The sequence below is a fragment of the Liolophura sinensis genome, chromosome 6 (genome assembly GCF_032854445.1).
Source record: "Liolophura sinensis isolate JHLJ2023 chromosome 6, CUHK_Ljap_v2, whole genome shotgun sequence".
Lineage (NCBI taxonomy): Eukaryota > Metazoa > Mollusca > Polyplacophora > Chitonida > Chitonidae > Liolophura > Liolophura sinensis.
In genome coordinates this window covers 54,234,481-54,255,828 of record NC_088300.1, presented here as the reverse complement: position 1 = coordinate 54,255,828, position 21,348 = coordinate 54,234,481, and the positions used below count along the sequence as shown (strand labels likewise).

Here is a 21,348-nt window from a genome sequence, read left to right as displayed (position 1 = left end):
ACCATAATGCTCCCTGCCATTATTCAAATGAAATAATGAACTAAATAAAATTTACTGTGGTGATGTATCTCTTCAATACAGGTTGCCAAAAATGCTGCAGCACTATGTAAAATATGCCCCAGGTGTAATTCCTGGGACATACATGTATCATCTTGTTATGAGATGTTAACCTGAGTCAGGTGTAATCGACTGTCAGTAATTCATCTAATGTGTATCACTGTGCACGTGCAGAACCGACCTTAAAGGGAACAAGGAAAAGTAAATGGTGGTATTTGATTATGTTACAATATTGCACACTTCGCCACTGTCCAGGATTTATCCTGGTAATGTCTCATGTACGTGGTAAGATCTGGCAGGAACCTCTGCATAGCCTTGGGTTTCCCGGAGCGAGGTTTTCTCCCACCATAATGCTGGCCGCTCTGATATAAGTGAAATATTTTAGAGTTCGGCATAAAACACCAATCAAATAAACAAATTGTAGAGTTTCAACCTTATGTGTCAAAGATTGTAACACAGAATACATGAAATTTACTGAATTGCGTGTTTCTGCTGAGAGTTACAATACTTTAACATACTCACACGATATTTATCCCCTTTATCTACATGGATGTGTCCTGTGCATTCAAAACCACTATTTAGCTTATCCTGCATTGAACTTGGTCTTATATTGATTACTGGCACTCCCATTACCTGTGACAGTCACAACCAGGTATAATCATTGGAACACCCACCTTTAGCTGTGCCAGTCAACCAGGTATGGTCATACGCACATGCCACATTTAGCTGTGCCTGTCACAACCAGGTATAATCACTGGCACATTTAGCTGTGCCAGTCACAACCAGGTATAATCACTGGCACATTTAGCTGTGCGAGTCAGAATCAGATATAATCAAGGGCACATGCTACATTTAGCTGTGGCAGTCACAACCAGATATAATCACTGGCACACGCCACATTTAGCTGTGGCAGTCACAACCAGATATAATCACGGGCACATGCCACATTTAGCTGTGCCTGTCACAACCAGGTATAATCACTGCCACATTTAGTTGTGCCAGTCACGGATACAATCAATGGCACATGCCACATGTGGCTGAGCCCGTCACAACCAGGTATAATCGCTGGCACATTTCGCTGTGCCAGTCACAACCAGGTATAATCAGGTATAATCACTGGCACATTTTGCTGTGCCAGTCACAGCCAGGTATAATCACTGGCACATTTAGCTGTGCCTGTCACAACCAGGTGTAATCAGTGGCACATGCCACATTTAGCTGTGCCAGTCACAACCAGGTATAATCACTGGCACATGCCACATTTAGCTGTGCCAGTCACAATCAGATATAATCACTGGCACCTCATAAACCGTTCACCCATGTACAAGTCAAATTCTAACTATCTCATGGCACCAGGCTGGTCCTACTGCTAACATCGTAGGGGTGCTGCATCATACCCGAGACACCAGCCTGAGTGAGGACACCCAAAACAGTCAGAGTGTAGTGACACTGAGGAGATGAGTATTGGGCCCATTCTAGAGTATCACGTTTAAGATTTGAGTGAGTGAGTGCTTGGGGTTTAACGTCGTACTCAACAATTTTTCAGTCATATGACGACGAAGGAATCATTAGGGTGCATGCACGTGTAATGTGCCTCCTTGTTGCAGGACGGATTTCCACTGCTCTTTTATTTAGTGCTGCATCACTGAGACGACTTATCGAAGGCAAGTAAGCCGTCTCGCCCGAGCCATTATACTGATACGGGTCAACCAGTCGTTGCACTATCCCCTTCATGCTAAACGCCAAGCGAGGAAGTTACAACTTCCTCTTTTAAAGTCTTAGGTGTGACTCGACCAAGGATTGATCCTGGATCTACCGGTCCCGAAGTGGACGTTTAAGATTTGAACATGGCCAATACTACCCCATGCATTTCCTCATAACGTTGAGAGAATGTGCATAATACAGGACTAGAATACGTGATGACTGCAAGATGTCATCACGATATAACCAAAATGATACCAAGTCAAATTAAGTAGACTTTACCTGAGAATTTCTGTTTCATGGCTTCCCTATACAATGTAGCTTGTATTATTAATGGAACTTCAAATACTGTGGCCTTAGATCTAAGTATATTAAGAAAAAGTTAGAAAACCACATATCTCAGCACTTTTCTGAGACATGCACAAAGACAATACAATGCCAACAGGACTCATACATATCCAACCTTATGGCAGACCAATTTTTGAACTGTCACTCCAGAACACACAAACCAGCTGTAGCCTGTATTGTTGTACATGAGTGAGTCAGCTATGAGTGTCTCACAGGTTGATTACATACTGTATGTTCACTCTTTCTGAGATGTCATGTTACAATACCTTTCACAGAGAATGCCAGGAATGTGAAGTTAGCATCCGTCTTGCACAAACTTTGCAAAGCAGCCTTCCACATCCAAATATGGCAATACTCATCAATTTTTATGCATGCAATTCCTTTCTTAATTCAGGCATGGAAGGTTGAATAGGAAATACAAGAAAAAAAAAACAAATTATAAAATAGAATATCATATGGTCCCAAGGGTGGCATTTTCTGAAAGTGCGAAAGACTTCTCTTGGAGGAAAAATATAGAAAATTAAATTTTTATCCCTATATGTAAAGAAAACACTAAAATGAAGTACTGGGTATATCAGATGAAAGACCATTAACCTCTGTCCTGTTAAATACTTTGTTTCATATGCATTTAACTACGTGGAAAAGAATTCTCAAAAATAAAACTATTTTTATGGACAGTGTTATAATGATCTTTCATCTCACATACACTTCACGTTAGTCTTTTCTTTACTTTTGAACTGCAAATTTATATTTATTTAATTTTTCTTCTCCAGTATAGCTTCTTTAAATCCCAGGCCACAAACATTAAAAGATATGATCACTCTTCTTTTACAATAGACTGTTCAATAAAACGATTTCTTGCATGACTTGGCACAGGAACAACAGTATTCAGCCTCAGGCAATAAGATCTTACAGAATAATACAGTACACTGACTGGTGCATTCAAGAGACTTTAATATACATGTATCAAGAATTCAAGACAATCTGTTGTAACACTGTGACTATACCCGTTTCTGTTATTGAATTATCTGTACATAGAGCCACTACTACAGCTACAGTTTGCACAGTATCGTAGTCAGCATATATACATATGGCTTTAGGCAATCAAATCAAGAACCACAAGAAAGCATTGACGGAAACCAAGGATATACATAAAATGTAACAATAAGTTTACTACCAAGCTCTAATAATTTATCAGGTCTTGCAACAGCCTATACAGTTTTTCAGATTACACCACCTTTACCGAGCGAAAAATGAATTAGTTCTAAAGTGGGTGGCTGCTAATTTGGTCATGAGGTTGAGGATACGAGTTGACGCTATTTCATTGAAGAGACTGGTTTTCACACTAACCAGCTAAAGAAAGGTACCACCATCAACTTTATCGCTCCTCTTACACGGACACTAGAGAGCGTTCAAGGAAATTATGAACCTTGAACTTTGTATTTAAAGGTGCGCACTACATGAGTCTTTTCCCTGTCAACCTTTAAAACAGAACACTCCGAAATATCGAAAATTTAACCCCTGTGGTCTATCTATATGACTTCATATGTTTATTGGCTATGCTAGAGCATCTAATTTTTAGCTTGTTAAAAAAGCTTACTTTACATCACATCCTGAAAAGTAAGTAGGTCAAAATCTATTTAAGAACAATAGTTACAGATTCAAACCACACAGCAAAAGATTTGAAATCTGCAGAGATTTCACCAGCAACAGAACCTCTGAAGTCCAATGTATCTCTGTGGAAACAGGAAAATATATGAAAACATACTGATAACTCAGTATTGGCGTCTGAAGAGACATTGACACAGTGCGGCTATATCTATTTAGTTGACCTGTTTTCTTCAGTTCTACATTACCTTTACTGCTGTATATCACCACTGAAAATTCGGCTAGGTTTACTTCTATATACATTAATTAGTGGATAGCACTAGCTGTATATACATGTAATTGTCACAATTTTACAGCGAGTGTAAGCAGTTCAACATTTTCATGACATCAATCCATATCAAGTCGTTTAAAAATGTAAACATACTCAATCATTGTTACTTTTATGGTTCATACTCAACTCTGGTACTGAGCACAGCAATAGCCAGGTCAAGCTTCACAGTTTACTTCTGAATATTCATGGTTTTGCTCTGTTCCGTTTGAATGTCCCTCTAATTTTGAGTCTAGGTGATAGGTTGATATAGCAAATCTCGTGACGTGAACTTGGTAGTCAGCAGGTTAGGTCATGCTTAGTTAGCCACGGCATCTTTATCTGCGTTGCTCTCTTCCTCTTTCTGATTCTTGATTCTGTAATCACTTAGTGCGGCTTTAATTGCATCCTCAGCAAGCATCGAACAATGCAATTTTACAGGGGGGAGGCTCAACTCCTTTGCAATATCGGTGTTCTTGATCTCTAGAGCTTCATTCACAGACTTTCCTTTGATCCACTCTGTGGCCAAGGAACTGGAAGCAATAGCAGAACCGCATCCAAATGTTTTAAACTTCGCATCTACGATTTTACCATCATCATCGACCTTGATCTGCAGTTTCATAACATCGCCACATGCTGGAGCGCCCACCAGCCCTGTCCCAACGGCCTTGTCTTTCTTGTCCATCGACCCCACATTTCTGGGATTTTCATAATGATCAATAACGTTTTTGTGGTATGCGGATGTAGGTGTGATTAGTCTCGCCTCCAGTGGCTTCAGTGACTGCCCAAGTGCACGAAAAAGAGCCATTTTGTTATCAGTAACAGCGCTAAGTTTCACGTTCAAACGACGCAATGGCTGCGGTACTGTCAGGTCAACCTGGCAGCAAGAGTAGTTCCCCTTACCAATGACGTATTTACCATAATCACAAGTACTCAGGAGAGAACAGCCAAGTGCATGATTTTGGAAACTTTCATCCGAGACTATTCTGTCCGAAAGAATCTGGTTCTACCCACTAACGTATTTTTGAAACGAACACTTTAGTCACTTCCACACCCAATCATTAATCCGATAAAGTAGCATACTGTTGCAGCTGCAGATTTCAACACGACACATCGAAAGCCTATTCGCATAGGAACAAGGTTCTAGGCCGACATTAGAAATCAAACCACGTGAAAATTCTTTATGCTGGTTGTTGCTGTTGAAAATGCCTGCTGCCTCTACGAAGCCCGAAACTAAGTCCTCTTCGGAGGCCATGGAGCCCATAAAACAGGCTATCAGTCTGCTGGATAAGAAAGTTCGCAATCTAGAGAAAAGAAAGGTAAGCTTTGCGACTTTCAGCCAAGCGAAAGAAACAAGTTAAACCCGGATAAGAAGTCGGCACTTCAGAGTGAAAAATCAGTCAGTTCTTTTTCTCTGGTGTGGATGAGTGGGTTTCTGACGTTTTGAAAACTGCTCTCTGACACCACTGGTGTCATAGTTAGTTATACGAACAACAGTTTAGTGTGTTTATTTAGAAAATAACATTCTTGTGCTTATTTTTTTTTGAATGGTTTACGTTAAATGACACTACAAGAAGACCTACAAAAACGATGACACAGCTCAGCCAATATGGCGACTCACGTCTCGTTGTTGTTGTATGTAATTGTATTTTTGCTTTCGACAACAGGATGCAGTTTAACAGTTAAAATCAAAATAACGGGTTTTTGGCAAGTTTGTCAGTTTTTTTGATAAACTACTCGCGCGTTAAATAAGAATAAACGTAGAACGAAATTCTTCATGCCGACAAATATTCTCTTATTTGTAGGTAGTGGTAACGAGGCAAATCGTCTAACTGCTAAATCGTTTAAAATCAAATCCCCAATACCTAGGTTGAATCGTCTAAAGTTTGTTAGCCGAAAGGTAAGCTGGACGTCCCTATTGAAACTTCCATGCAGACAATTTCACTCAAAAAAAAAAAAAACGCCTCAAAACCTACCTTATTTTGCTATCCACCGATTCTCTAAATTGCCCGAAATGTAATATGTCAAAGCCAGCATTGGTAAGCCATCTTTCCACTCAAGTCATTGTCTGCCATGTTTGGATTTTTTTTTCTTCTTCAGGCAGGATAATGGGCCATGAAAATTTTATCCTACCCAACATTCTGTTTACAGGGCATGCAATTATTAAAGAGATTGTTGGGTAGGATAACATTTTCGGGTGTTTTAGGGAATCAGTGGATAGCAAAAATAAGGTAGGGTTTGAGCCGTATTTTTTAATGAAATAGTCCATGTGGAAGACTATATGAACGAAGCTGGGCGTTACAGTAGGAATGTCTAGCTTAGCTTTGGGCTAAAGTTTGTTGCAGGTTTTCTAATGTTCCTACAGAGCTACATGTGTATGGATTACTGCTTCCATATTATCAATGATTGCTTGAAGTTAGTCAAATTCGATTTTTTTTCTTTTGTTTGTTTTTTTTTTTCCCTTTGGTTTTTTTTTTTTTTTGACGTAGACGGGGTACATGCGGTTTGCAGGAAATCTTTGAAATAGGGCTCTGCAAATGACTTGACACTTCACGTATATGCCAACTTATCTTATTGCATGATCTGCAAGTTTCTTACAAAAAATTATATAAACTTGTGTTCACGCTTTTATCATAACTTCCTACTACCTACTGTGAAACTATAATCCATGTAGGCCTATATACCGGACACTACTCAGTTCATCATGGATGTTGAAAATTTACTTTCCTACCAACATTCTACTGGAAGCCTATGATAACACTTAATTCACCATTTACCAATGTATCATTTGAAGAAAGTCTGAACTCTCTGAGGGTTGACTTGGATACTCAAGGAAATATTGAATGCAAAAAAAAAAGTTTTGACCTCCGGCTTACACTCTAATAGAATAGAACTTATATTAACGAAAAAGAAAATCGAAGTTCAGTAGTGAAAAGATGACGTCCCTTGACTTTTCTTGATGCTAGAATGAAGATCCACACGCAAACAGGATTTGTTAACATCCACAATGTAAGTTGGTGGTTCAAATGTCATAAAGAGTCCAGATATTGTTTCGCTGTTTCTCAATAATTTCCGTCAGAATGTTATTAATTTAAGCATGTCTTGGGATCCTAATGTTGAACGAGTGGATTATTGGATAACATTAAACCATCCACTTTAGCTTGTTAAAGTAACAGTCAGCAATATCTCCTAAAATTGGCGAATTTGAAAAATATTCATCACATCTCATGAAGTAAAACAGCGACAACCTTACAGAAGTTAACTTGATAGTGAATGACATTAATTTTAGACAAATTCAAACTAACTGGGATGTAATGACCATCAAACTTAAGACTACTGTGTCATGAAATACTGTCATAATCACCAAAAATAATCTTCTCAACTTACAGGAAGTTGCAGAATCAAAACTAGATGGCTCTCTTCATGACAATCATATATCAAGAGGAGACCATTTATGTTATGTTGATAAAACGATGACTTAGTTAGACGATATGAGCTGTATTCGTAGGTAGTAGGCTAGTCCTTAGCTCTGAGATCAGTTGGCCATGTTCCCAGCTTGTTTCCGCATTTCTGTAAGAAAAGCTGGGACAGCATGCACCCGAGATATCACCCAAACCATCACAAAGTCATCAGTACCACTCAACCTTTTCTTCTGTCATAGTGAAGCGCCAATGTTTCAAGCTGATAGTTTGAAATTGTCAAATAATAAATACATCACATGGCCAAGGAGGGTTCACTTGCCTGTGTCATGAACTGGCATATGGTCTTGGGTTTTCCCCAGCCTCTGCACAAGTTCCTCCCACCATAATGCTTATTATCGTTGTACATGCAAAACGTTAAGTACGGCATAAAGCACCAATCAAATTAAGATATAAATCTGAACCTCCAAGTATTTTATACATCTTATTCATAAATATACTACATGTATTATCTAAAGCTGCATGGAATAACCAAAACTGAAGATTGCTACATTTCTGCCTTTTTTGGTGGGGATTTCCCATCTGTGTGCATATTTTGACATTATAGCCAACAGCCATGAAGTTATTAACCTTGTTTGTGTAATGTCTCCAGAACTTCATAACAGTACCCAAACATAAAATTGAATCTTAAGGTTTCACACTTGCATTTCCAAATTGCAGTTAAATATATACAGATATATATATTGGATAAAGTACTTCTAATTTACACTTGGACTGAGTTACACAGATTCCTGATCTTTAAAGCAACCAACTCAAAGTTTCATTTCGCAAGTCCTGGGTTTTGTGCCTAGAGAGTGATGAAATCTAGTAATGGGGTTGAGTGTATCCCACTCACTTCTTGTTAACCGATGAGTTGTTTACATTGTCAAAGGTGGTTCCTAAACTAAAAGAGTTTTTTCATTTGCCCTTGTTGCAACTTGGAATATGTAAATGAATATAACTGAGATCTTGCTATTCATAGGCAGTCTGAAAAACAATTGGAGAAAATCTTTTTTCATATAATTTTTATTTTCAAATTAAAATCTTAAGTATTCATTTTCCCCATTTGATCTTATCTGGTATCTTTGTTTTAGTCCAAGCTTGACAGCTACAAGGAAAAAGCCAACAAGGGGAATCAGTTGGAGAAAGATCAAGAGGTGAGATCGATAAAATAACACTAGCATGTTGTCACTGTGTCTTAAACAGTCATCTAAATGTAATTTTATCTTGTGTGTAGGTTTCTGCCATTTGTAACTAATCAGATGGTAGAGGGTTACCAAAACTACCTTTAGTTTTGAATACCAGCAAGTATGCTGCAAGAGGAGTGTGTAAGCGTTGTGATTCAATGTTTTTGGTTAGTGAATAGTTTGTAAAATATCTTTGCTCCACTCAGGGGCCTCAGTGACCCAGGAGCCTCTCACCAATGCAGTTGCTGTGAGTTCAAGTCCAGCTCATGCTGGCTTCCTCCCTGACCGTAGGTGGGAAGATCATCCAGCATTCTGCAGTTGATTGGATATTTGTTAAATTTCAAATTAAAGCAATTCTTATATTCTTTTGGCTGCAGTGTAATTTTATACTCGTTGAGCCTGTGGTAATATGCGTTCTGTTAATTGCTGTTTTTGTCATAAGCTACATTTATCTTTGTGCTGAGCAACTAGTTTAGGAGTTGTAGTGGGATAATGTGTGCTGTGTTTTGGTATTTAGGAAGCAATTGCCCACTATACCGAGGTGATACAGAATTTGGAGTTTGCCAAGGATCTACAGAAGCAGTATGTCACCATATGTGTGGATGTAAGTAGATACCATTAGGTGATATGTGTAAGGAGAACTGACTGAGACACATGCCAGGCATGTGGGTTCATACTTTTGGATAGGTAGTTATCAAAAGACTGGGAGTTTTAACTTCAATCAAATTTTGAAACGAAAGAATATCACGATCTGTGTAAATGAAAATAATGTGACGTGAAGTGATGAGCATCTTTGTTCATTTTACTTGATTTGTAATGTAAATTGAACCGTTGATATATCAGTATGAATATAAAAATGTATTAAGTAAAGTGTGATAAAAGGCAAAGCATTACATTTAATGTGCATATATTAAGTTCAGTTTTCAGTTTCAAAGGTAATTTTGGTTATTTCTTCTGAAAACTTAAATTGATTTCATGTTCTGTTCTCTGTTTCAGTCTGAGAAAATCTTGAAGAAGCAAGCCAAGCGAGAGAAGGCAGAGAGACAACTAGTGGAGGTGAAGAGGTTTCGAGAGCTGCTACAGCTACAAGGGATGCTGGACAGTTTAGGATCTGAGACGGTCCGCAGTGACTTCAAAACAGGCAAACATGGGGCTGTGGTAAGCTTACAGCATCTTAATCACATATGACTTGGTTGGCTGAGTGAATTATTGAGATGCTGGTGTTAAAGACCTTAATGACCTAAAATTTCAACCACAAAAGTGAATTTTAAGAGGCAAATAAATGTCATAAAATACTGTTTTTGGTACTGAAACTTTTCCACTAGAATATCCTCCTATATTCCAAGCAAACCTCAAAACACCTTTCTAAAATCACTTGAACTCTCAGAATCAGGAAATATGGGTAAGATAGCAATGACAGAATTTTTGATCATTTAGGGTAATTTCAATTCAGTTATATTCTTAATACACACAGAAGTATATAGCTAAATCCTATGTTTACTGAGTGTTTGTCTTCTATGTAATAGCAGAATTAAGTTTCTGAGTTCTAAGTTAAATTCAACTGTCTTGTGTATAAAATGATACTGAAGGCAGCACAGACAGTGTAACAAATATAAATTAAAACTGTTGCCATGGTTCCACGCTACAAGCCTCCGAGTTCTAAGTTAAATTCAACTGTCTTGTGTATAAAATGATACTGAAGGCAGCACAGACAGTGTAACAAATATAAATTAAAACTGTTGCCATGGTTCCACGCTACAAGCCTCCGAGTTCTAAGTTAAATTCAACTGTCTTGTGTATAAAATGATACTGAAGGCAGCACAGACAGTGTAACAAATATAAATTAAAACTGTTGCCATGGTTCCACGCTACAAGCCTCCGAGTTCTAAGTTAAATTCAACTGTCTTGTGTATAAAATGATACTGAAGGCAGCACAGACAGTGTAACAAATATAAATTAAAACTGTTGCCATGGTTCCACGCTACAAGTCTTTTTTTTCTGGTAGCCCAATGTACATAATTTCATGATAATGGAAAAGAAAAATCATGTAATGGAAGGTGGTAGTAATTGACCAGATTGGAGCTGAATACTGTTAAAATGTTAATTAGCAAACAGAGTTCTCACAGAGGGGTGAAGAAGAATATAGGCAAAATTTACACTGAAGTGTTTGTAGTGGAATGAACACACTTGAGGGACCTCGATGCTCTGTACAGCTCATCTAAAAGCGTCCATTGTAGCCATCAGTGTTCATGTAGATTTACTGCATGTATGTAACTTGCACTTGTGAATGTGCTAATTGTGTAATTTGGCCATTTCAATAGTTCTAAAATCCTATAAGTCTAGTATTTATTGTCACAGCACCACAAATTCAGGCACACAAAGAGTACATATACAGTTATTTGAACCTCATGCCCTGCAGCCAGCAAAACTACAATGAATGGGTTTCATACAGTCTAACACAAAGCTAAATGGGAGGGTTTTGTAAAATTTTTGTTGGTGTTTGTACAGAAATATGTTTTCCTGTTTTTAGAGCTGACCTATTTTTGATTCGAAATGGTCACTTGACGGCTTAAGCAGTACAAAACGTTAAAAGTTGCTTCATATGTTAGATCCTCCAAAATTTCGTTCCTGTACTTTTGCCCGTTTCAAGGATATTGCAGTTGCAAGCTGACCAACAATAATAATCCGAAGAGGTTTCCCGCTAGGATAGAGTCCACCCTTAATAAACAAATTGAATCAATGAAAAGTTACATGGCTTAATGCCAATTTGGCAATATTTCACCCATGTCATGGAGTGAGCAAAAGCTAAAAGAATTGGATTGTACTATTGGCAGGTGTTGACAGATGAGAACTTAAATCAAATGGACGAGCTGTACAAACTAATCAGTCCATCTCGAGAAGGGGAGAAAGATTATCAAGAGCAGTTAACTCAGGCGGCAGAACACGTTTCCAACCTGCTGGACGGCAAGGACAAAGAAGTGGTGGGCACCACGTACAAAGAGTTGCGGGAACTCATGGACCTGATTAACAACTGTGGCTACTTTGAGAACATACCGTGTTATGGGGAAACGGAGCCTCAGGAAGACAGTATGTATTAATGACAATGTAGTCATACAGATCTTCTGGTATTGGGTTGTTAAAGTTTAAAGAAACCCTCAACTATGAGATCAGGACTTCATAGTCAGTTTTAGCTTGCTTGATTGGGGCTAGGTGGGAAGAGCTATGGCATTCAGTGAGGGGGATATTTAGATACCTGGTGAAAAACCCTGGTTTCCTCTGCCATAAAACCTGGAAACTAAGAGAGAACAGTCTGGTCAATCAAGATGAATCAGCAGGCAGGCAAAAAAATGTGGGCATTGTGTGAAGTGGTGAAAAATTGTACAATATCTCTAATTTCTCCTTTCTTGATTTCTTTGGCCTATCCATAACCTTAAGCAGATACTAAAACCCAAAATCAACTGATATGAGTAAATCCTATATTTTTACTCTATAATCAAATATATACCGTGTGCTGCTTACTTTAAATCATCAGAGCAAGTTTATGTTCAAATTTATAATACATGTACACAGACATTGATTTTGTGAGAATACTGTTGTGTACATGTGCCCATTTAAACCTTACAAGTGTACAGCATAGATCAGTGTCTTGTTCTCTTCCATGAATTCCTCTAACCCTTGCCAGCTTTAACTGAATATTAAATTTCTGTTTCCTTTGTTGTAATGTTCCTCTTCATTTTCTCATAAAGTTTCTATCGGTATAATTTTTGTATATTTACGCTTTACCATAAGCTGTTTATAAAGCTAGCCTCTATATCAGCTATTGTTATAACAGCTGCAGCAGAGGTGACGTCTACAGAGGTGGAGAGTCCAGTTGTGACAGAACCTGTTGTGATTGAAGACCCTCAGCCTGTAAGTTGTCACACCTTTAGCTGACTAGAGCAAATACAAGCAGGCCTGCTTTCTAGTTTAGCGTACCTTCTCAATAATTACAGACACATTTCAGAAACTGTATACTTGTAATGACCCGCAAGCCTCTCACCAATGCGGTCGGTGTGAGTTCAAGTCCAGCTCATGCTGGTTTCCTGTCTGCCAGCAACCTTCGGATGGTTGTGGGTTTTCCCTGGGTTCTGCCAGGTTTCCTCCCACCATAATGCTTGCTGCCGTCGCATAAGTGAAATATTCTTGAGTACGGCGTAAAACACCAATCAAATAAATAAATAAAAGAAACTGTATACCATAATGCCATGTGAGGGCTGTTTACTTAAGTAGTATACTCTCTGTGGGGAGTAGAGGATTACTGGTAGTCAGTCAGTGACAGCTGCATACACCTCTGTCACGCCTCAGCGGCCTCGCCATGTTGGCAAGACAGGTAGTGGCCGAGAAACACTGCCGGTTTTTTAAAGATTCATGTTTTCCAATGAACGGTTGTAAGAAGCAGGGATGGACTCAGTGTTGTGATGAATGTTAAGATGTTGAAAAAAAAAAAAAAAACAAGGCCGAGTCCATGTAGATGGACTAAATACATGTTTGTAATTACTGGTACTGTGTGAGCAAACAGTACTATATAGTCGTAGGCCTACAGATCCTGCATTAGACATGATCAACGTTTGGAATCTTTGATGAGTATGCGAAATGGCTTATGAATAACCACCTTCTCCTGGTACATTTTTTTCACTGTTAAGGCCATTTCTATCACAACAACATGTGGTGTGCGTTAGCTGCATGATTCTTACATCTATACATGGAAACAGACATTCGTACACCAGCCATCAACCAATAAGGGTGTTCCAGGTCAATCATCGCAAGGCCAGTTGCCCGAAAAACCTATAACCCAGCTGAATGTTGGGGCTGACAGCCAAAAAGTACATACATGTAGTCTCCTAAACAGCACTAGAATTGTATATGTATTGTATGTATTTTCGATTTATTGCAAGGAAAATACTAACATACTTTGCAAACGTCAAATGCAGTAAGAAAAAGAAATATTACCGCATGAGGTTTCCAAGGGAAGGATGTTGAAGTACATGGTAATGTATTTACTGAGAGTCTGCATCATTCGTAACTTTTGAGCATGCCTATAGAGAGATTGGTAGATAGAAACACATGAGAATTTGGCAATTCTTCTCTTTACTTTAGACATTTGTTTGGACAAAGAACATATATGTATGATCTTGGGTATGGAAATGATTTTCCTGAGCCTCCCACTTCCCAGACCGTGTTTTCAGTTGGATGTAAGCACTTGAACTTTGTTCTCCAGGCTAACAATTGTTTATATATTTTCTGTCAAATTAACGATGCCTTTCACAGCAAAATGTATAATATACTCAGTGAACGATATCCTCTCAAGGTCGTCTGGTATGTAATGAAAGTATAAAGCCCAGTTAATTTAATGAGATATATACATGAATGTACATGCACTACTAACTTTTCTTGGAATACCCTTGGTAATATGCTACAAACTATCTTTTTAAATTAATCTAAAAAGGGTGTATCCCATTCCTCTTCCCCTCATTGAGACAGAGCTGTCAGATTTATCTCATTTTCCCACCAAAGCAGACACAAGGTCAGTAATAAAAGGGAAGTCTACCTACAAGTTGGACACGTGTGCTGCGGGTGTTTTATCCACATTTGTAAGGCAGCATTGTTAATTCTATGATCAAAAGCTAATCATCCATGGTCTATTCTTATATGGGCCCCAAACATGAGTGGGAATGAAACAGGCAATCAGTAGATTGAAGACAATCCTGCAGATATAATACCTCATGCAGTACGATGTTGAATGTTCCGCTGTAAATAATGTCACACAACCATCGACTTTAAATATAGGATAGCATAGTTTGTAAAACACAGGCGGGAAAAACAACATGGTGAGAGTTTTGGGTAGGGAAATGGCAAAAGAGATATTTTCACTATGTTGATGTTCCGGTATCAATATTTATCTTTTATTTTTAAAACAAACATGTCTACTGAAAAATGACATCGTGAGTTGCCTTGTACAAGCTTTCAGGAAAGCCTGGCTTCTTATGCCAGGGTAGGCGTATACTCCAGCTAAGCTAGCTGGTATGTCAATATCACCTGCTATGAGCGTTTCACAGGATATTTGTATGATCTACTAGCTTACTCTTGGTGTGTCTCAAGTAGCGAGTAATTATTGAGAAGGTACGCTATAGGGTAATGTAATGTACTGCCAGTAGTATTTCACTCTGCACCAGCACTGCGCTAGCTAGCACTCTGAAGCATTTCCTCTTCTGTCACTGAGTATGTCTGGAGTGGTTTTACATAGCAAAAAAGAGAATTTGGAGGGCCCTGGTTGGAGATGATAATTACAACCCTGTCCTTTTATATAGGTCTTACATTCTGGGTTTTAAAATTAGCGGCTGAAAGGAGAATGGTATAAATATAATCAGGATAGGGAAGCTTGTTCATCTGTCGGAAAGATGTCTGATCTCTGTCACAATTATTAAAAGGAAAGTCAACAAATAATTTTACCCGAGCTATTTAGGAAGAGGGGTGAAAACAGATCTAAACGATCAGACATTTTTAGTTGGCCGCTATAAAATATATGCGTAGCTTATGTCGTACCCTGAACGTCTTCCTTCAATAACCTGGGAAGCAATGTTAAACAAAATGTTAACACGGATGTCTTAAAAAGTATTACCAGTATTGAGATCAGGCTTTACACACATGTACAGCACAGTCGCATGAGGGCGATATTCCATCTTTGATTTGGCATGTACATATTAAATGCCGTAAATTACTGAATTCCTGACTTACTGTATTGTGTATTAGAATCGCAGTTAAACAAATGTTAGTGGTGGTATCTCAAAAAGTACAGCATGTATTGAGCTGAAGTTTTACATGCATGTAAAGCACTATGACACATTGGGGATTCTCCATGGCTGATACTCTGTGTGCAAAGGTTTTTGTGCAAAAAGTGTCAAATGAAATGTTAAAGGTGGTATCTTAAAAAGAACTATAAGTATTGAGATCAGGGTTTGCACACTTGTAGAGCACAATAATATAAGGGAACTTTCCATTGCTGATCTGGTATATGCATATTAAATAAAGTGCACAATGGCACTATGGGGAAAGTTCCATTGCTGATGCTGTGTGTGCATATTAATTACCATGAATTACCAAATTCCTGATTTCAGTACATTATGTGGAAACAGATGCAGCCTCAGGTTTTAGAAATCTCTTATGTGATTGAATAAAACTCTTGTCTGATTAAATATAACATGGTGGCGATTTCATGTGTCTTTCGTTTACTTTGAACTGAGAATATCTTTGTTGTCCAGCAAAAAAAACAAAAAGAAAGCTTTCTAAACTTCCTGTGGAATACCTTGTCGATGCATATACACATTTGGTTGAGTGATATCTTCTCTTTTATTAAGTAAGGCTTATATCTGACTCCATGTGCCTCTGTTGGTTATTATTGGACATTTACAGAGAAGTTTGACAACTAGCTAAAATCCCATATATAGCCCATCTAGTGGATTTGTGAGTAAATTAGCCTGTTTTGTTTCAGATCCTGGCACCCGTTGTTCCCAATGATCAAGTCACTGGGGCATACACACAGCCGATTGAAGCAGAGGTGTTAGAAGCGGAAGCTCCTGAACACACAGCCCCCATGGACCAAGAATACCATGCCTACAGTGCAGCCAACGCAGCTTACAACAGACAGCGGCCCTTCCAGGAGATTGTCTCCTCTGTACAGGGCAGTTTTAACTTCCTTCAGGAATCAGAAATCGACATTGAGTGTAAGTATCTAGCCCCAGGGTCGTGAAGTTGGATTAATGTTAGTGTCGACTGGGGGTTAAATTTGAAATGGCTGTAAGTGTGGGAAAGATCTGTTGAATTGTTTAGGTGAGCCCTGTGTGGCCATATACACCTGGGGTTAATTGTGAAATGGCTGTCATTTGTTTTTTATATGTCATGGAAATGCAATCTAAAATGTTTAACTGGAGAGGACCTGTGCTTGGTTACAATACGTGTTCCTCCAGCAAACATTGGTTACTTGATGACGGCAATGTTGGTACTGTAATTTTTCAACCTTTTCCCTGGTTTGCTAGGTGTTTAATCACACATATTCTGAAAGCCTTAATCTGTGTAGACTGATAAAATTCGAGTTTTGTGAAGCCCTGAAATTGATCAATCCAACCAATATAGTTTTGTCTCCAAATCGACTTAAAAACGTGCACAAATTGCACTGAAAGTAGCTTGCATATGTGAACAGGTTGAGGACTTAGGGTAACCCTCAAATAGAGCTGTCTAGATTAACTGAGTTACTTTCCTTCAGCTCCACACATGGATCCAGCGGTGGTTGCGATGGGACCGGCGCCCATCCCTCATCCCTCAGCCACCCCGTCTGACAGTCCCACCCTCCCCGCTCAGACCCTGCTGGCTGATGCTCACCTCCCCCAGCCCACACAGCAGCCATCCCAGACCCCTCACCACCTAGACCCCACTGACCCACAGAAAGCCATGGCAGACTACTCAAATCAAAACTACAACCATGCGCCAGCAAACTTCGCAATGGATGACGCAGTGACCACCCACTCAACACAGAACCAGACCATCCTGAGCGAGGCTGCATCAGCGGGACTGCCCGACCCAGCTGTGGCAGGCATCATCCCGGCTCATATGCCCATTCCTAACCAGTCAAATCCACTCTCTCAGGTAACTTTCATCAGTAATATCATGAGTTTGTTGAAAGCCATGTTAATTCTAAACATGAATTCAGAAATTAGTACACATACTGGCTTTTTCTCCAGTTGTACCTGGGAAGGTAAAAATACATACATTTGAAAAATGGAAAAAATAGAAACATAAAAATAGAAAAAAGTAGATCCAGCAGAATATTTTACTCCGAAAGAAGGGTCTGACTTTCCATCGTTATATTGATCTTGTATTGGAAACTTCGTACATTACACAATAATATAGATATGCCAAGTTTTTTTTCCACCCACCAGAATCCAGTAATACTGTGGATATAAAAGAAGGCGCTTGCCAGGTCATGCAAGTCGAATAAAGATCTTTGTTTATTTTACAGGATGATTTACAAGCAGCCAATCAGCCAGAGAAGAAACCGTTTACTATGAACGCTAATGCAGCAGTATTCCAGTCAATGTACAGTCAGTCAGGTGGAGCTGGAGCGCTAGACAAGCCTGTCTCTCCCCAGTCAGCTGAGTACCAGAGTAATTATCAAGGTCAGTCTTCTGGTCAGTTAGGCATGTAAAAAGCCTGAGTCAAAGAGTGATCATGATTACTTCGGTGGTTCAGTACTTGTACCACCCGCTAACCACTATCAGATATCTTCCCTATTTAAAAAGAAAAAACTGATGGACGGTTGGGACACACTGAATAATTGGTATTCACAGGCTAATGCTCTGAGGGTTTCTCTTACGTATTTTAAAGTTTCACATGAATTTCACTGTCTTATCTTCTATTTTGTAAGTTAACTGTGTACAGGTTTTTAAAATAAATATTGATTATTTTAGGCAATAACTACCGAGGTGGATCAGGGGGCAATCGTGGGTTTAGAGGAGGCCGAGGTGGAAGAGGAGGTGTGTCGAACGGTTACTCGCGCAGTGGATCCAGAGGTGGCAGCGTCAACGGACGAGGTGGATTTAATCGAGATAACCGGGATGGAGATAGAGGTAACATATCTAAACAATCATGCCTAGTGTAATATAATGCCTTAATCCAGCCTTGTACCATTTGTATACTACAAATACTTGTATACTACAAATACTTGTAAACTACAAATGCAACAAGCCCGATTAAGGCCTTTACTGGCCAGACACTGAAAAATGTTTCATTGGTCCATGTTGTCTCATTCACACTGGATACGGAGGCATTGTTTCCGTGGCATTTTACTTAAAATAATTAAAAAAATAAATCGGAACTTTGTTCCTGGAAGATGTTTAATGGTTTTCATTGGACATCTGGAAAAGCTCTGGATGTGATATTTAACAAGTAGTTCAATGGGTAAAGGCATTGTACAGAGTTGCCACATCATGGATAAATATCTGAGAATGTGGCGTCTCAGTTTTGCATGATTATAACATTAAAGTAAAAGAAAGCTAAAATATGAAGCAAGGTTCAGCAGACAGAGAACTGAAAACTATGTGTAAATATGCTTTCATTCTATGATGGGCTTTATTAAAACACTCAATGCAAGCTTGCCAATAAGCGGCTGGACATGGACATTTTCTAGTACAAAAACATCTGATGTCTGCCTCAAGTTTATTTTGACATCGGTCATTTCAGAAAAATAATTTTCCGGCACAAAATTGTAAAAGTGCCACTCAAATAGTTATTTGCAAGCTTGCAATGTGTTGTTAGAAAAACTGCCTGTGAACTCAGACTTCTTAAGCACTAGTATGATCCACCTTAGAATTCAAATGTTTCAGTGTTTCAAAAAATCCAAAGGAAAGGTTCTGGTTGCTTTGCATAGTTTTAAGTAATCTATCTAGTGATACCTACTTAAATTTTGAGCACTCTCTTCCTTTTAACAATAATTGATCAATTAATCATGCCAGTGAGGTGACATTGTAAATAATGCAATAATCTTATTGAAATTGCAGTGCCATATCAAGGCTATCCCCCGAGAAGTGATTATCGACCAGATGGGTATCAAGGCTACAACAACAACTCAGGCTATTATAACAAGAGAGGAGGGCCAAATAGAGGTAGGCTTCACTGATAGATCCAGCTGTAAAGCAATAACATAGCTGTGAGAACATTCAGTTTTCAGCACTCTATGTGCCAGGTACCTGGGCAGTAGTAACTAGTCAGAAAATTGAAATAGCTTACTCCTGTTGAAAACTAATGTTGATCTGCCTCGATTGGTGTAATATGATCGATACTGAGGGTTGCCCATTTGTCCCTGATTTCCGCGCCTGGTTTATATGATAGTATTAAACATGGTTACCATATTGATGTCCACCAGTTAGCGAGTCTTAAATTTGTTTTTGTACTTGGGAAGGTCTGCCAGCAACCTGCGGATGGTCATGGGTTTCCCCCTGGCTCTGCCCGGTTTCCTCCCACCATAATGCTGGCCGCCGTCGTATAAGAGAAATATTCTTGAGTACGGCGTAAAACACCAATCAAATAAATAAATAAATGAATTTGTTTTAATTGTAGTTTCACACGAGTATATTTTCTGTTTGCAGGTGGAATGCGTGGAGGTTCAAGAGGTGGCAGTGGAGGTGGAAGGGGCGGACCCAGGTCAGGCTATGGGCGGCCCATGAATCAACAGCAAACCATCAGCCAATAACTTTACTCACCAATTCCGAAGCGAGACATGAACAATTTTTGTAGAAAACTGCATTTGGATTGTTACAGGCAATGTGTCACTGAAACTCCTGTCAGAAATTCATCAGTCAGTCAGTCAGTCAGTCAGTCAAGTGAATTGAGGGATTAGCATTTTTCCATTTAAACTTGGTAAAGTACAAAAATATTTTTATAATGTCCATAGCATTATGATTTTCAAAATACTATTTAAGATCTGCATTGGCTTGAACCATATGTGAGGCATTTTATTGTTACCTTTTTTGCCCTGATTCCGTTTACTTGATTGCATGCTTTATAAAAGGATATATAAATGTTTCTAAGGAAGATTGACTGTCAAACTGACTGATGGGTGTGGAGATGGACATCACTGATGTAGAGGTGGCTTGGTGGACTTCAACAGCAGCAAACAACTGAATAAACCTATCAGTTGGTGGAATAATATGAAAAAAAAAAAAACAAAATGTATAAAAAAATAGAAAAACCAAAAAAAGAATATGACGCAGCTCTACGTCAGACCCCATGCTGAAAGCAAGCATTGCTACATTCTTGGAAGCAGATAGGAGAGGAAGTATCGCTCTCTTGTCTGTCTGATCTCAACACTGGCTTGGTGTTACCTCCCTAAGCTTGCAATAGCAGGCCGTTGTGGGCTGCAGGGAAAGGGAAAAACCCCACATGTTCCTGCTCAAATTTTGTGACATTATGGATTATTTGTGGAGCAGGTAACTGTTTCCCCGACCTGATCAGTGGGGAAGGGGGACAGTATCCACAGCCATTTGAAACTGTGACTAATGCATTCTTGTGCTTACTGCTCAGAGGTTTCTTGAAGAGGATGGCCAATTACGAAAGATTGAAGTCATTGGCTGAATATTTATGTTCTTGTTATTTTGAAGAAAAAAAAAAGAAGAATATTGTGGCTGTAATCAATGAGGTATTATGGGGACACCCTGATTATGGAATTCCTCTGAAATTGGTATTACAGTTAACCATCCATTTTGTACTGCTCTCTCAAAATCCTTTACCCCCTTTGTGGAACTCTAAGTTCTAAGTAAAACCTATCGTATATAAAGTCAAAGATGATTCCTGAAAGCGTTGACTTCTAGTTATATTATTTTAAGCTGTCAGTGTCACAAATCATCTTGATTTAAAAAGTTGAATGGATAGGGGGTTGTAGACATTTTATTTGCCTTAAGCAGTGCTGTTGCAGAGTTCTCAGGGGCCCATATTGCAAAGGATTTCTGTATGTGCCTGGTGTAACGTCCATGGAAAAATTTAGTAAAGAGATTGGTAATTCTTTACAGCATTTTACATTCGTAGGGGCCTATCTGGAGTCTCCTTCAAATGGCAGCAAAGCAAGTTTTGTCAAACAATCCAATAAGACTTACTG

The 21,348-nt window shown here is 38.9% G+C and overlaps 2 protein-coding genes across 2 annotated transcripts; one reads left to right on the top strand and one right to left on the bottom strand.

Moving 5' to 3' along the window:
• Nucleotides 1-3,040: 3,040 nt before the first annotated feature.
• LOC135468296 (iron-sulfur cluster assembly scaffold protein IscU-like) lies at nucleotides 3,041-4,904 on the bottom strand. Its single transcript, XM_064746474.1, has one exon. The coding sequence runs from the start codon at nucleotides 4,827-4,829 to the stop codon at nucleotides 4,341-4,343; it is 489 nt and encodes a 162-aa protein (XP_064602544.1). The 5' UTR covers nucleotides 4,830-4,904; the 3' UTR covers nucleotides 3,041-4,340.
• Nucleotides 4,905-5,179: 275 nt separating this feature from the next.
• Nucleotides 5,180-21,050, top strand: LOC135466687 (caprin-1-like). The gene is made up of 12 exons (XM_064744326.1): nucleotides 5,180-5,340; nucleotides 8,574-8,636; nucleotides 9,184-9,270; nucleotides 9,663-9,824; nucleotides 11,501-11,753; nucleotides 12,499-12,575; nucleotides 16,195-16,426; nucleotides 16,966-17,345; nucleotides 17,719-17,875; nucleotides 18,167-18,325; nucleotides 19,256-19,360; nucleotides 19,844-21,050. The coding sequence occupies exons 1-12, from the start codon at nucleotides 5,227-5,229 to the stop codon at nucleotides 19,945-19,947; spliced, it is 1,893 nt and encodes a 630-aa protein (XP_064600396.1). The 5' UTR covers nucleotides 5,180-5,226; the 3' UTR covers nucleotides 19,948-21,050.
• The last annotated feature ends 298 nt before the right edge of the window (nucleotides 21,051-21,348 follow it).